The 17252-nt window shown below is 37.0% G+C and overlaps 1 protein-coding gene across 8 annotated transcripts in view; it reads right to left on the reverse strand.

Moving 5' to 3' along the window:
• The window catches only part of ptbp3 (polypyrimidine tract binding protein 3), a 135019-nt gene that overhangs the window by 31592 nt on the left and 86175 nt on the right, over positions 1-17252 (reverse strand). For 5 of the 8 annotated variants that reach the window (XM_051930206.1, XM_028804902.2, XM_028804903.2 and 2 more), the window contains 3 exons: positions 13189-13358; positions 4454-4600; positions 4138-4305 (listed from right to left, as the gene is read on the reverse strand). In XM_051930206.1, the coding sequence (XP_051786166.1) occupies positions 4138-4305; positions 4454-4600; positions 13189-13358 (485 nt within the window). The remainder of the gene's footprint in view (positions 1-4137; positions 4306-4453; positions 4601-13188; positions 13359-17252) is intronic. The other 3 variants (XM_051930207.1, XM_028804907.2, XM_051930208.1) reach the window with 1 other exon arrangement.

Consider the following 17252-nt stretch of genomic DNA (forward strand, 5'->3'; position numbering starts at 1 on the left):
TTTAACAAATTCTCTCTCTTTTACATCATGCCTACATTTTCTAGTGCTGATGCATTAGTGCAGCATTCTTTATTAGAAACATGTGTATCACACAGATAAAAAAAACAGCCAAGAGCAAAACAGAAATACTTCACGACATTCAGCAGCAGGTTCATCAATATTCAAAAGACTGTAGCAAACTCGATGAATATTTCACAATTAACTTCTGAAAAGGCAAAGCCAACAATAATTGACAGCGAGCACAGAGAATCTTATAGGTTCGGGTATCAGATCATTTAATGTGCAATCAGCGATCAATCCTTTGCCGACAAGGTTTTGTAAATCACATAATGAATACTAGTGATTTTTGCATTTACGAATCAAACAATGTCATTTAGCCTAACACTAATATTATTCTCCTAAAGGTTTCTGCAATAGTGAAAAGAAACAGCAGATGTGCGGTACATTATGTTCTGTTTAAAGCAACCCCATCGACTGCTACAAGCTGCAAAATAATATGCAGGCTCATGAAGAAGGAATCCTATGGTGGCAGAAAACACAAAATTGTTTGACTTTTTAAAAACTAATAATCAGACAAATGCAGCTTATGGTACTATAGCTTTGAGGCAGTCTTTTACCATCAACAGAAACTATTATTTGTTTTTGCTATTTATGTCTAAAGAAGACATCAGGCAGAAGCTGCTCTTAGCTCTCTGAGCACTGGTACAACCAATTAGAAAAGATGTTACAAAGTAATATCATTTCCACTGAATGAAAAATTGCATACAACACACTTTTAAATAAGCAAATTGCTAGGGTTGCACTAGAAATTATTTTAGTTGTGTACAATCAAGTAATTCTCAAAACAATAACAAACCAACTGCTATTGTAACATCTATTTTAAATTTTAGACCCATCTCTAACCTGCCTTTCTTAAGTAAACTTCTAGAGAAGGCAGTCATTATGCAGTTAAATGAGCACCTCAATAAACATGCTATTCTTGATAAATTTCAGTCAGGTTTTAGAACAAATCACAGCACAGAAACTGCACTCGTTAAAGTAGTAAATGACTTGCGGGTAAATGCAGACAGAGGCCATTTATCTGTTCTCATCCTCTTAGATCTGAGTGCCGCATTTGACACCATTGATCATAATATTCTTAGAAATCGCCTTAGTCAGTGGGTGGGCCTCTCTGGCAGTGTCTTAAATTGGTTTGAATCCTACCTGGCAGGGAAAAAATTCTTTGTTAGTTGTGGTAATTACAACTCAAAGACACATGATATCCTATATGGTGTTCCACAAGGCTCTATCCTGGGTCCGCTGCTCTTCTCAATCTACATGCTTCCGTTAAGTCAGATTATGTCAGGGCACAACGTGAGCTACCACAGCTATGCTGATGACACACAACTGTATTTATCAATAGCACCTGATGACCCCAATTCTCTTGATTCACTAACACAATGTCTAACTTGTATTTCAGAATGGATGAATAGTAACTTTCTCAAACTAAATAAAGAGAAAAGTGAAGTCTTAGTGATTGGCAATAATGGATACAACGAGGCTATTAGAAATAAACTGGATACATTAGGATTAAAAGTCAAGACGAAGGTAAAAAGCTTAGGGGTAACTGTTGACTGTAATCTGAATTTTAAATCGCATATTAATCAGATCACTAGGACAGCATTTTTTCACTTAAGATGAAAGATGCTGAGAAATTAGTTCACGCATTTGTTTTCAGTCGTCTAGATCAGGGGTCCCCAACCCCTGGTCCGCGGCCCACTACCGGTCCGCAGACGTCTGACAGCCGGGCCGCGAGAGAACTGCTGGCAACGGCGACTCACTCAGACTTTTCAGAACGCTTGGCGGGCGGGGCTTTGCAGCGGTGCAGAGAGAGGAGAGAGGCCGAGGTGAGAGACTATTAAAACAAAGTATTTTTATGGTCCCGACAGTTTCCCCATATGACATGGGTCTATAGAAATCGCGTTACTACGAAGTACATTCAACAGATGCTTTCATTACAACGAAGTGACCTTGAAATGCTTGAACGAATCATCCACAGAGCAGTTAGTTCTGTGGTTGCAGCTCAGTTGTACACGTTTGCACAACGATCCCCAAACAGAAACATTGTAAAAAAAATCTCTTTCTTCGAACTTTCCTCGTACTTTTTTTTTTTTTTTTTTGTTGCTGTTTTTGTTGTCTGTGGTTTTCAGTGATTCCTTTTGCTTATTTTGAAAAACATCCATTGGAATTTAACTCATTGTCACCCTCCTATAGAAACGGCAGACATGAAAAAAAGATAGCAATGTTAATGGTTGTGATGTGCAATCTGTTGGATTGGCAAATGTAAAGCATATGTCTTTGTTATATGCAAAAAAAGAAGAAAAATCTCAGATTGCAAACGTATGCGAACTGCTTAATAACTTTAATAATAATAGAAATGTTATGTAAATTGTGTATAAAACTGCCCACGACCGGTCCGTGGAAAAATTTGCATCTAATAAAGTGGTCCTTGCTGTCAAAAAGGTTGGGGACGACTGGTCTAGTTAACTGTAACGCACTCCTCTCAGGACTACCCAAAAAAAGACATAAATCGTTTGCAATTAGTGCAGAATGCAGCTGCTAGAATCCTTACCAGGAAAAGAAAATCTGAGCACATCTCTCCAGTTTTGATGTCACTACACTGGTTACCTGTGTCATTCAGGATTGACTTTAAAATTCTGCTTATGGTTTATAAAGCCTTAAATAATCTCGCCCCATCTTATATATCGGAATGTCTGACGTCTTATATTCCAAATCATAACCTCAGATCCTCAACTGAGTGTCTCCTTAGAATTCCAAGAGCAAAACTTAAAAGAAGTGGTGAGGCGGCCTTCTGCTGTTATGCACCTAAAATCTGGAATAGCCTGCCAGTAGGAATTCGCCAGGCTAATACAGTGGAGCACTTTAAAAAAAAAAAAAAAAAAACTGCTGAAAACACATTACTTTAACATGGCCTTCTCATAACTTCACTGTAATTTAAATCCTGATACTCTGTATATCCAATTCATTATAATAGCTATTCATGGTGGCTCTAAAATCTGTACTAACCCCTACTCTCTCTTCTGTTTCCTTTTCCGGTGTCCTTTTGGTGGTGGCGCTACCCAAAGCACCGTGATGTTCCAACATTGATGGATTAAAAGCCAGAAGTCTGCATGACCATCAGCATCAAGTCCTTCCATGAGAACCCGAACTACAAAGAGGACTATTTCATTTATGTTAGGTAGAATGCCCAGAGGGGACTGGGTGGTCTCGTGGCCTGGAGCCCCTACAGATTTTATTTTTTTCTCCAGCCATCTGGAGGTTTTTTTTTTTGTTTTTTCTGTCCCCCCCTGGCCATCGGACCTTACTCTTTTTCTATGTTAACTAATGTTGTCTTATTTTAATTTCTTATTTTGTCTTTTATTTTTATTTTTTTCATTATGTAAAGCATTTTGAGCTACTTTTTTGTATGAAAATGTGCTATATAAATAAATGTTGTTGTTGTTGTTATTTTTTTAAACTTTACTGGTTGTTATGTTTGTTTATTAAAATGACTTGTAACCATAAAAATTGAATCATATAAGGTATAATAAACATACAGTACATAATTTCAAGGTTTAGCTCTCATGTAGGTCTTGCGACATCCACAGTGCAGATTATCATATATATATAACTTCACAACCCCACAGAATCAGGCAGTGGATAAAAACATGGCGCAAAAAGACAGCACCTCCCAGGCATCTCCGAGGACTTGGAATAACACAAGTGAGCTACGGATATACAGATACATTCATTACGTGTTAAAAACAAACAAGGTTGATTATAATAGAAGCTCATAAACAATAGCCACACTATGACGTACTAGAAAATGTTGGCTAGCTATATTTGCACTCATCTTGTTGTAATAGCAGCATCATACATGTCCAAAACAAGTTGCCCATTGTGTGCTCTTCTTACTCAGAATGCTGATACAAATAGTCACCCACATTTATCCTGGACTCCTAAAGAAGTGCTGAAGTATGCATTCTAATTTTAATTAGGGAAAGTTTCCAAATCAAACTACTGTACAACTTTACACTGAGTTAGCTTATTCCAAGTTGTGATTTGAACAATATGGAGGCAGTTTTTAAAAGACCTTACCTGATGAAGAACTTCAAGAGAGACAGGATAGAAAAGGTTCTCCACAATGATCCGTAAGACAGGGCTCTGCCCTTGTAACAAGGAGGATTCGCTGCCAGAGGCAGACCCAGTTATGCTCATGTTTCCAGAATGCATAGCATTCACTGCATGAAGGGCAGCTTGGGCTCTCTGAAAATAAATAAAAAGTAAGTGAGCAATACACACAGCTTGTGTGAGTTTCAGAACAGAAGAAAACAGTTTTGCTTTGTGTTTTTTAAGAAATGACAGTGCAGTGAATGCTACTTTGGCTCTGAAATACTCATTCAGTTGGACTTACAGCCTGATTAGGAAGGTTGTCTGTCTTGAGCTCTCTGTGGTTTGAGTACTGGATGAAGACGGGCTGATTACGCAGGTGAGGAGCTGCAGTGGTGTAGTAATTTACCATGGTAATTGCAGCTTCTTCGGATGCCATTTCAATAAAAGCCTTAACAAAAGAAAATAAATCATTTTAATAACTTAAAGCATACACACACTACTATCCAAAAATACAAAGGATGAAATGGCATATGTATAATAAAGGTACTCTAGAGGCACCATATATTTTGTGCAAATGTTTCTATTCCACATTTCCTTCAATGTACAATGGTAAATCCAAAAGTAAAGGCAGAATTACGCAGTAACTGTAACGGGTAGAAGCTGACGCAATACAACATGTTTGCAGTGGCTTATGGGTAGTTCAACCATGCATAGCCCAGTGCTCTGCCATTAGTCTCGTTTAAGAAATTAAATTCATTAGCTTATGAGGCAATGCCTCATCTGCTTGTAAGTCACTACTTTTCTCATTTTATATAAAATAAAAGCTAAGGAATGTGACTTGAAACAGATATATTGACAATTAGACTGGATTCTCTTACGATTCTTCAGATTTCAGACCCATGATTGCCACTTCTTTCACTTGTCTTTTATTGATCTCTTAAACTGCCTGTATTAATCCTATAAGATTATAACAGTGACATCCAGATGCAACAGTCCAGTTTCCAATAAAACCAACTTGCACAACAGATGCTAAGCATATAAAAAATGTCCTAAAATAAGAACAAAGGAACAATTTATATACTTGCCCTGAACAAGTCTACATGGCTGCTGTTTGTTGCAATATGAACTCATTCAAGTGCCCAAAAGCACTGTCACTCTGCAACTGCTGCTTCAGAGAGAGAGTCAAAATAGCCCAAATACGCACTATACATCGTTAAAATGTAGAAGTAGAACAATACAATAGCTTTCTACTAATCAAACAAAGACACAATCATTTACTTTGAATAAATAAAACAAGCAAACAAAAAAGCAAAATAAGACTCACCCTCCACCAATCCCAATATACCATCAAAAATTTCAATTATATAAGCAGTTTTTCAGCTTACCCTAAATATCATTTTTAAAGTACAAGGTCATTTGACCCATCAAAGCACCTAGCAAGGAACTAACTTGATAAGCCAATATTTTCTTCACTTACTCCACATGTTTAAACAGTCACTTTAAATAAAAAATGAAAGAAACCAAAACAGAAGTGTAAATTAAGCTTATATGATAAGCTGTCTAGGCCCCTCAGCATCCTCACACTTGCTCAATTTAAAAAGAAAAGCAGTAAAGATAGGAAGACCTCATGAAAGTTATGGGTGACAAATGTGGTTTAAAAACCAAAAGCAGGGACAGACTCTGAAACAGGGTGTAGGACATCCAGCATGGATCTGGAGTCAGGTAAAGAATATTAGAGTGCATTTTCGGTCTGTCCCCTGCACCATCAGGTAAATTAGATGAGTGTTTGGGTATACCCTGCAATCAACTGGAATTTTGTCCATGGATGATTAATAGTGTACAAGCTTATCAGTCCATTATATTGCACACAAGAATAAAATTCAAAGCAACAGAATAAGGAACATCCTTGTATTGCTCAAGTTATGTCACACGGGGAATAACACTACAAAAGGTTCAGTAAGCACATGGCATGAACAGAGAATGAGAGACAATAGGAATACACTGACAACACAGGACAATCACAGTGCTGTTACGGGAACGGCAAAAACTTCTCTTATGGAGTTAAGTAAGCAGAGAGGAAGGCCGTCTAAAATTCCAGGCAAAGCTTCAAGTGTGATTGGAAAGTTGAGGAATCCTCACTGTCAGACACAGGAAAAGCGTTTAATGCAAAAAGGCACTTTAGAGATAAATGATTATTCACCCACTATGTCCTCTTTACTCAAATAAAGCCCCTAATGTGTATCACATATTTAAATAGCATGTTAATTTTGAAGGTAAAAAAGCAAACTTTATAAGCAATTCAAGTGAATTTATATTGTTTATTATAAACCAAAGGCAAGATAAAAACTAATAAATGTTTGCAGAAAACATTTGTCTTTGTACTTCTTTGGTGTTTTAAGGTTTTCACAGCCATCAATCAAAGTTGCCATATCAGTCACATTCTCTTGAAAAACTGAAAATGTGTCTCAAGTGATCACATGCTACATAAACCTGCACCATCCAAGTGAATCCTCAACATCCAGAAAACACATTTCGGGGCGATCCTCCAACCTGAGAAGATACTCATTAAATACATAAAGAATATTATAAGACCTGAATGGCATCCCTGTGGACAAATTCAATGCTGATGGTGGAGGACTTGCATTCAAGAACTTGGTCAAAAAAAGAGTGTGTCACCACAAAGGACCTTTTTTTATCATCTACCTCCATGTTACGGTGCTTCTAACAACTATTGCCAACTTTGGAGAACACCTGAGAAGTTGCAAACCATATGCCATAATTTGGCAGAAAACTCCCTCAAAAGGCAACCATCAAGATGGAAGTTTAGGACAGCATCTCTTTAAACTGTGCTGATCAATTAGAAACAACATGTTTATGGCCCAAGAGGCTGTCTGTGTCATTATTTTCCTGTTCTGGTTTATTTTACACTGTCACTTAAAAACTCTGGAGAAATTCCAAAAGCACTGTATCCAGAGGATCTCTGTGCCAATTTCAGTGTCCTCACTGATGACCAAACCAACTTTGCTGGACTACAGCACTGCATCTAAACACTGGTCTCTCATTTTCTTAGACAAAAAGACAAGTCCTCTGTTTGCAGCTGAGCAGAGGTCAGAATACCTGGGCTGGGCTGGTTGAGGATTTAAAAAAAAAACACAACTCAAAAGACAATTGCAAAGCCCATCTTGAAAAAGCTGGGTGATCTTCACTAGATGAGAAACCCTAGGTATCGAATATCCATTATGAAGTAACATAATTCAATACACCTTTCCATGACTGACTGACTCTGTGAAGACACCATCAAAAGATCTTTACCAAAGGAGAGGGAGGAGAAACTAAAAACTTATCAACAGGATGTACAAAAATGGAAACTCCCATCCCCACTACCTCAAGATTTTGGGCTTAAGGACTAAACAACTCAATCATCTATAGCACAGGTGTCGAACTCTGGTCCTGGAGGGCCGCAGTGGCTGCAGGTTTTCATTCTAACCATCTTCTTCATTAGTGACCAGTTTTTTGCTGCTAATTAACTTGACTCAATCCCTTTGTTGTTTCTTTTTCCTTAATTAGCAGCAAAACTATAATGAGACACAAAACGAGCTGCCCACATGACCAGCTATCCACAATATCTGAAAATAAAGAAAGGTGAAGATCTCAGTAAGACTGATCTCTCAGATCACCAAAACATTTTGACTGTGTTCTTAGAAAAAACAGAAAATCAACAATTTTGGAAATGTCTGCTGTGGCAGAATGAGAGCAGCAACAAGCCATGGAATTAAAGAACGAGTTTAATTAACAGCAAGAATCAGCTTCTCGTTAAGAAACTGGTTGGAGTTTGAAGACCCAATTTAGCTGGTCATCTGTTGGCTCGTTTCACATCTCATTTCTGTTTGGCTGTCATTTAATGAAGAAATGAATCAAGTCAGAGCACTGAATCCTTAATAACAGGGCTATTAAAACAAAGGGCAAATGAGTTAATTAGCAGTGAAAACTGGTCACCGATTAGGAAAAGGGTTAGAATGAAAACCTGCAGCCACTTAGGCCCTCCAGGCCTAGAGTTCGACACCCCTGATCTATAGTAACATCTCTCTCCGATGGCCATTACTCTTGGTTTCAGTGACTGCTGACAGACAGAAATGAAGCTGCCATTGCAATACGTTTTTATTTTAACTGCAAGTAAATAATAATGACAAAAACATCATTCAAGGGGCACTCCTTTGATTTTCTAAATGGTATAAAACTGAACAATTTTTTTTCAGACATAATGTACAAAAATAAAACAACAGGTTCTTTACTTACGAATTGCTGAAACATCAATCAGCTCAAGGTGTGACATAAAAAGTGGTTTCAGGTGACAGAACATCATGCCTGGGTAGAGCAGACCACCCACCAGCTGTAACTGCATCCACAGTCAGCTTGCTTAGAACTCATCACTGTTGACACCCACAAAGTAGTAAGCACAAGTAATACTCCATTCACAGCTCTCAGTTGAAGAAGAGGTTAGCTATGAAAAAGAGGACCTGTTGTGCTGTGATGCATTCCAAGCTATAAAACAGTTATTGTGCATGGGACAACCGTTAATCAAGACAACATTCACGTGTTCTGGAAACAAGGAAAAGTAAATAAAAATGTGAAACTGAGAGCTATAATAAATATATCAGGGAAAATGCGTTTCATCATTTTTTTTAAATTTCAAATGTTCGGTCTGGACAGGAACGTCCAAAGCTATAGCTGGACAGCCACCTATCCTTCCTTTTGCTCAAACACCATCATGAAAGGCTTCTACATGGAGAACAGGTAAAGGGTTATTTGGGAAAAGAAATGACAGGCTGGCATTTACCCAAGTTACATAATGGAGTACTCCTTTGAATTATCAGAAAATAGTGTGCATGTTCAATGCACTGCCACCTTTTTTGTGGTGTGCCTTGCAGGCTTTGATATGATACTGAATAAATAATAAAAACGCACCAGCGACTAAAGTCCAATACTGGTGGAAACAGATGGAATTATTTGTGAAATATAAAAGATTTTCGAAATTTGAATTTGCAGCACAGTGGATAATTTAGGGTTCATATTCTGACTAGGGCATTGTGGAGTTCATATGCCAGTGAATATTTTGAACACTTCCAGTTTTCCCTTGGACATGATCAGTTAGCTTGACTGCTAACAGTAAATTGACCCAAAGTAAGGAACAGTGTAGACATGGACATGTTCCCAGTGCAGAGTTGGTTTTTGCCTTGCAGCCATCGCTGCTAAAAAGGTTCCATTTCCCTGTACTGGAACAAGTGCTTCTGGAAAATGAATGAATGAATGTCACAGAGTCACACAGGTGTAAAATGCTTTGGAAAAGTACACTCCAAATTAGGTTTCTGAATTTTTTATTCATTTTTCACAATGAATGTTAGCATACTCTCACACAAAAGTTATAATTGCATAAAAGATGCCCTGAGTGAACTAAGTATACAAATAGTAAATTTACTAAAGAAAGTTATCAAACACTCAGGGAACTTGATTTAGTATTTGGCGACTCCACCTTCAACAGTAATTACTATTATCAGCTCATTCTTACTGATATTGTTCATTTAGGAAAATTTGTTTTTTGGGCATGAACTGCTTATTTCAACTTCTGTCAAAACACTGTAATGTAAGCGTACTTTAGGATTTTAACTGGGCTGTTTCAAATGTCAACTGTTCTGATGTTGACTTGTTTGTGTGTTCAGACCTGGTCCTGGATAGACGGATAGCTTTTTGGTGATGAGAAGTCATTCAGGTTCTGACGTAGCCCTTGATATTAACAGCACTATGTTTGGCTGGCAGTACACAGCTGTTAGTGTGGCACGCCCTGTTAACTTATCCTCAGACATAACAGCACATGTCAGCCAAAAAGTTTCATTTCTGATTACAGACAACATAGCTCTAGAGCACTTGAAGATTTAGACTGTCAAGCAGATGTCACAACAAACATTTAAACTGTCAAGGAGATGCATGCACACCGCAGTTTATGTCAACATTTATGAGGCCTATTTCAATTTTAACGGTTGATAGCTTCTATATGGACATGTTACATTGCACTTCAGCAGACATACACAGGCAAAATATTGTCTGGTGTGGGAAACAAAAGTCGACACATTTCTTAGATGCTGTTATATTCATTTGTGCAGTGTGGCTTCCTCTCTCCTACCATTGGGGCTCTTTTAAATTATTACCAAGTACTGAACCCTTACTTTTTACTTTCATATTTAAAGTGGCAATTAAAGCTTGCCACTTTAATTCCGTAACATGAACACATTTGCATAAAAGTTCAACGTCAGTCTTTAGGAAGTAAATTATTTACCGTGTTTTCATTGTTTAACTAGAAAAAAAAAATATGATGCTTTTACATGACAGGCTGATAAACATTTGCCAGGAAAGCAAAATCATTTTTTATCAATAAATTAAAGGGGTACCAACATATATGCAAACAATTCATTAAACCTGTTCACATCTTAAAATGTTATAATAATAATAATTCATTACATTTATATAGCGCTTTTCTCAGTACTCAAAGCACTATCCACACAGGGAGGAACCGGGAAGTGAAGCCACAATCTTCCACAGTCTCCTTACTGCAAAGCAGCAGCACTACCACTGCGCCAGCTGTGTTATAATATAAACTATATCTGTATTTTGCTTTTTCTATTTAGTCTTTATTTTTAAAGAATAAATTTGTTATTTTTCAAGGCAAAGTTATTCTTCATGATTAAGGTATATATTAATTTATCACATGAAGTTGCTTTCAAGCATCTTTTACAAATTAAAAAAATACTAATAATAACTAGCCCACTTTTGTGTTTTTATAAATGTGGTGAATGGTACCGGTATCCTAATATATAGAAAAGCCTTAAAACTTACTGAATATGCCAATTTTTCAAGCCAAATATGTTATCAAGTATTGATCTGTGTTTTGAGATTATACACATTTCGCAAAACAGCATGTCCATGGCCTTTTAGGAAGGAAAAAAAAAAGCAAAAAGCTGTAAGAGTAGGGCATTTTAAAAGGAGACTGGCTATGTGCCTCCTTTCACAAAGTTCATCTTCCTCCTCAGCATGTCTTTCAGATCCAGGGACATGGAGTGGCCACAAAAAGTCACTAGCAAGCTTCATTATTGACACTGAATGATGATGCCCAGACGTGAATTGCTGTTTCAATTCTGCAGATAACTAGACAAGAATAACTGAGAAAAGCCACACTTGTGATTGCTTTTTTCTTTACTTCACAAAGATACTGGCAGCTGCTGCTGGATTGATAATGTGCATGTGCGCTTCAGTGAGAGGGAAAATTGAGCAGGAATTAAGTGTGTTGGTACTGAAAATGGTTCCTTTTCACCATCTCACCCCCTGACCCCCAAGGGTGATCAAAATCCCCCAACCAACCCCCCCCCACTCCTCAAAGTAATATACTTATATTAGCATGCAAACTCCAAAGGGAGTTATTTTTCCAGTTCAAGCACTGCAGGTAGCATGTAATCATGTGACAAGAACTGAACAGATGTTATATGCATTGCATTCCTCCATCCATCTTCCTAATGTGCTTATCTACAGCAGGGCCGTTTTAACCCTAAAGCCTATCCCAGTAAGCATCAGATGCAAGGCAGAAACAATCCCCTGAGAGGGCACCAGTCTATCACAGGGCAAACACAAGCGGACACACGTGGACCACTTTAGCAACGTTAATCCACCTAATGTACAAGTGTTCAAACTGCAGGAGGAAACCAGGAAGAACATGAAAACTACAGGCAGGGAACACACAGGATTTAACTCCCATTCTCCTTCACAGTGATACAGCAGCGCTACCACTGTGCTGCCTAATAATAATAATAATAATGTTCTCCATATCATTCATCCATGAATTTGTATACTTTTATCCTCTATAGGCAAAATAATCAGAGTAATAATCCATCTGTCCATCTTCCTAACTGGATATCCAAAGCAAGGTCGCAGGGCAGCTATCCCAGCAATCATAGAGCACCTTGATAAAAATAATGTTCAAATGGATATTAACTAATTTTATTATAATAATAATCACGACATTATCATAATTGTTATCCTCATTATTTTCCATCCTGAACTTCCTGTTCTTCTTCTCACTCTCTATTCATTTTCCTCATTTTTTTTGCTGGAGCTCTCTTCTCTTGCTCCAACGTCTATCCAGCAGAGTTTATTCTGTGTAGGTACCACCTCTGCAAAACTAATCTTATCCTCTTGCTTCAACTCTCAGTACCTGCTTTCCGTAAATGTCTGGAAATCTTCTTTAATTTTATTTTACATGAATTTTACATGAGCTTTCAAAAGCATGGATCATCTGAGAAATGACAAACTGCTGTGCATTTAGTTGGGAGACGGCTGGATGGGGGTTTGCGTTGTTCTACTGATGTTGATCCTTTAAGGCTTTGCTTTTTCAATTCTTCTCTCTTTTCTGAGGTTGTGTCTGGTTCATGGTTGTAAACTTCAAAATTTCCGGCAGGCATCTAAATCTAAGTTAAGATGTTATCTGACTTGCACCAGCAAAGCAGGGTGAAGTTTTGCTTTTCTTTATAATGCTGAAAAAACTATGATTAGTGTGCTCTGTCACTTCTGCCTTTCACCCCTGAACTACACTAGGCCAGTCTATCTGTCAATTCTGCTCTGGAAATTAAGGTTATACAACAGATCATAAAAACATTCCACCTCTGTCATATAGAAAGGCCTGTCTACATGATAAAAAGGACAAGTTCTACAATTTAAATCAGTTCTCAATCTCTGACAATAATTACCTAACAAATAATTAAGGCATTAATGTTAAACTCGGTCCTTGCTTGTAAATTGCCATCAAGTAACAGCCCTCTTTACAGCATAATCATCTTTCTGGCCTTGTTTAGTTAGCCATTTGAACCATTAATAATTTGAACATCATCATTCATGAAGCCAATTATACAAAAAGCAATGATTAAATCAATAAGAAAAAATAATGAAAGGGTAAATTGGATAATGAATGAAAAGGAGCCACAAATTGTTACGTACTTGATTTTTCCCTTTTAGCATCAAGAGGTTGGTGACTTTTCCAAAAGGGAGGCCTAGTGAAATGACTTCTGCTTCTGAGACTTCAATAGGAATCTTGCGGATGTGAAGAACGCGAGAGGGAATGCAGGGAGATCGGTCTCCTTTAAATTTCTTGCTGTCATTGCCATTAGCTGGGGAAGGAGCGAGAAAGAAAAAGAGAGAGAGAGAGAGAGAGAGAGAGAGAAAGAGCATGAGAGAAAGAGAGAGAGACAGTAAGAAAGATAAGAGATATATAATTGTAACCAGTCTTCAAACTAACAGACTACAAGGTAGCATGCGTCAGATATAGAGTGACATCTCTACAGCAAGACAGATCAGCAGCTACAAGTGACAAAAGCATAGCTTCCTAGTCCAGGATTTGCATCAGAACCTGAAAAAAGCCTGGCCCAAGTGCAGACAGAGGATGCAAAATGCCTAAGAAACTCAGAAAGCTAATTGGGAAAATGGGTTGGGAAAAATACAAGAGGACATTACACAGAACTAAAGTCACTTTGTTTCTAGTGAAGCAAAAACAAAAATCAAAAAAATAATGCTCTACTACACTTCTAGTACTTTTTAAAAAAAATACATAAATAATACTTGTAAGAGTTCTTTGTTGCTGAATTTTCATTCTATCAGAACAACTGCCTTTCTATATTTGGGTTAACTGTTTGTTCTTCAAAAGTTTCTCAAATGTGATGTGACCAGCATTTATTCTCTCATTCATAACTGTTGATGGGTCTATTCATCATTTTTTAAATGGATGACAAGTTGAACTATTATTCCTGTAAACACTTTAAGCTCCTTACTAAAATCATACAATGCAGATGCTTCCAAACTTTAAGTGTCACTTTTTCCTGTGACATTTCTTTGTAGATGATAATGAAAACAAAAAGATTGTGTGATTTTGGCAATTTACTTCAATTTTGTGTTTTGCTCTGATTGCAGTAAAGTTTTGCAAGTCCACCATAACAAGGTTGGCACTTTGACATAATAATACATGGTGGCATTATGAGATGAACACAAATCCTCTGCTGCATGGACTTTGGGTTTAGATTGGTTAGTTGGTCGGTTCCCACTTAGCAGTTTTCAATTCAAAATTAGATGGTTTCAAGATAATAAATTACTTTACAAAGCATCCTTGAAAAAGTGGAATTTGAGAAGTACCTCAATAACTGGCATTCTTCATTATTTTCAAGAAATTATTCTCCTTTCAACTAATTGCAAACCTGATTTTTTATTCTTCTCTATGTTCTTAAAAATAAAAAATAATGGAAAATTACATAATTAGACAGGAAATTTTGCAATTGTTAATGAAACAATAAAAATCCTCCATGATCCATGTGCAATAGCCTGTTCTTGAGTCTTTGCTCCCGTTTCATGTCCAGGTACTGCCTGTTTGCCATTCTGCACTACGCATACTGTACATATACTCTGTGTTACATCCTACAAAGATACCCTTCAAACGGGGTAGTATAGTTGCATCTTGGGTTCAGGTTTGAGGATCCTCTAGATAATTTAACTTGGATGTATAAGATAATTGACTTAAAATTATTCCAAACAAATACATTTAATTGCATACCGAAGGGGTAGGGATATCTTGGCGATTTTAATTTCCTTTCTACTAAACCATTTCAGTTTAAGTAAATGGCTGCTCCTCACCTGACACTTCCAAATAACATTCAACTACAAAAGACATTTTAAAAACAACTTACAAGCATTTTAAAGTGTGATTCAGCCCACAGTGTTTTCCGAACAACCCTCCTAACCTCCAGTTTAAAAATTATGGAGCCAGAATGTAAAATGTGTAGTTCCTACTATTTTCAATCAGGAATGTTTTGAAGTTTTAGTAGGCAGCCAGTATTTGTAAGATATGAGGAAAAAATACACTGAATAAGTAATAATAAAGAGGTGTACCAAATAATTACATACATTACAGGTCATGTGCCAAGAATGCATTGCACAATCTCATTACAGTTTGCTGCATTCATTTTATTAACATTGCTACTACTAAAAGGCATATTCCAGCTGTAAAACTGTTATTACCTTTAACCCTCAGTAATGTTCTATATAGTCAGTCTAACTTGAAACCAGCCATCAATATTTGATGTTTCAAATTCAACGCTTTTTTTATTCTGTTCAGAAGCCCTATGGTCATCATGAGAGAGAATACAAGATGGACATTCTAAAGAGTCTTGCAGGTTGGTTAATCGTGAATAAACTTCATCAGCATATGAACACTTCCAAAAAGGGAAATCAATGCTCCTTTTTCCTACTTTATGAATAAAACAATGCCCGTCCATCTTGTTCCTTATATAGTATACTACTACACCAAGTAAAGTCCATTTATCCATCCATGTTCTAATCTGCTTATCTAGTTCAATAATACAGATAACTGCCATCTATTTTTGCAACAACTAGTTCAAGAACTCTCTCTCTGCAGGACATCGGCTCATTAGGGCACACTCATGTACAGGCCGCCACTAGCTCATAATGGGCCAGTTTATAGCTGAGAATTAACTTACCCACTCAGGGTGCACTGCTAAAAAGTACTTAATCAATCCTGCCTGCCAATATCGAGTACTGATGCGAGGACTTATACTAGGATGAGAAGAATGATGCGGTTTTCTATGACAAATATAAAAGAACAATACAAGTTTATTTAATATGCCATAGTGAATGAAGTATACAGCTTTTTTGGATAAACATACTATTTTTCTTGTATTTATGCAGTGTGGCACAGTGGTTAAAAATTTCCACTGACACTGTGTGACCCTGAGCAAGTCACTTAACCTGCCTGTGCTCCAACTGGAAAAAGAAAAAAAAATGTAACCAGTTGCATCTCAAATGTTGTAAGTCACTTTAGGTAAAGGCGTCAGGTAAATAAATAAATAAATGTATTAAATTAATAATTACTGTAAATGTTTAGAATATTAACTGAATAACAGATACAAACTCTTGGCAACTGAAAAAAATCAGCTAAATAAGCTTTTGAAATGTAAGAACAAGTATTTTTTTAAACAATAATATCTTGGCTCTGTTACAGATCACTCCATTTCTTCTGACAGCTCCAACTCTTGAAGCTGCACTAAAAAGCCCTTCGGGTACCACAGAGTGCTGACCAAGACATGTCTAATCTTAGTAAGTGTATCAGGTTCATACACAGTAGATATGTCTGCACTTCAAGTTCAACAGGTACACAGTAGAAAGAACTTTTTACCTGCTTGTCTCCTGAGAATAGTGATAGTAATAACAATAAAAGACACACATTTCTACTGTATGTCCTTGTTTCTGCGTTAAGTTTACTTATTTGCTCACAATGCATCTATAAAGCATGACAAACATATGACTTATAAACTGCTGCTTAATGAGACAATTTAATGAAGATGACATTTGAAAATGTAGGCCTTCACAAATATGGGAATTTCTATACAAACAAAATTTCTCATTCAAAAGAAAACACTCTCTGACATTTTATCTTGCTGTCAAAAACTGTGAATTTTACCGATTTACCCTGTGTATGCTTCACGAAGTAGGCTCTTATATATGAACTGAGGCCCCATGAGTCTTTACATGCTTTACAAATGAAATAACTGAATGTACTAGACGTTCCACTGTGGTAGTCTTTAAGGATTTCCTCCTTATCACTGTTATGAACAAAGCTTAAATAGCTCAGGAGAAAATGAATTGTGGAGCAGAAAATGGACAAAAAGGGGAAAACAAAGGGTAGTGAAAAAATCAGGCAGAGTCAAAACCAGGAGGATGAATAACACTTTTGTTAAAGAGCGAAACATTCACCAAAAATCAGCCAAAAAACACTGAACAGCCTTTATAAACTTTTCCTAATTTTCTACCATGAATCACTACTTTGATTTTAGAATTTTATCCAGATACTGGTGCATGTGCCCTCCCCCTTAAATTGTGCTAGTAATGATGACAATTTGTGCGGACATTCTCGGTAACAAAGTCTCGCAAGACTGCGTAAACACAAAGTGGTGTAATGTCATAAAATAATGTAAAAACATTCTAATCATAAAGAGACAAAA

This window comes from Erpetoichthys calabaricus, chromosome 7, assembly GCF_900747795.2.
Source record: "Erpetoichthys calabaricus chromosome 7, fErpCal1.3, whole genome shotgun sequence".
Lineage (NCBI taxonomy): Eukaryota > Metazoa > Chordata > Cladistia > Polypteriformes > Polypteridae > Erpetoichthys > Erpetoichthys calabaricus.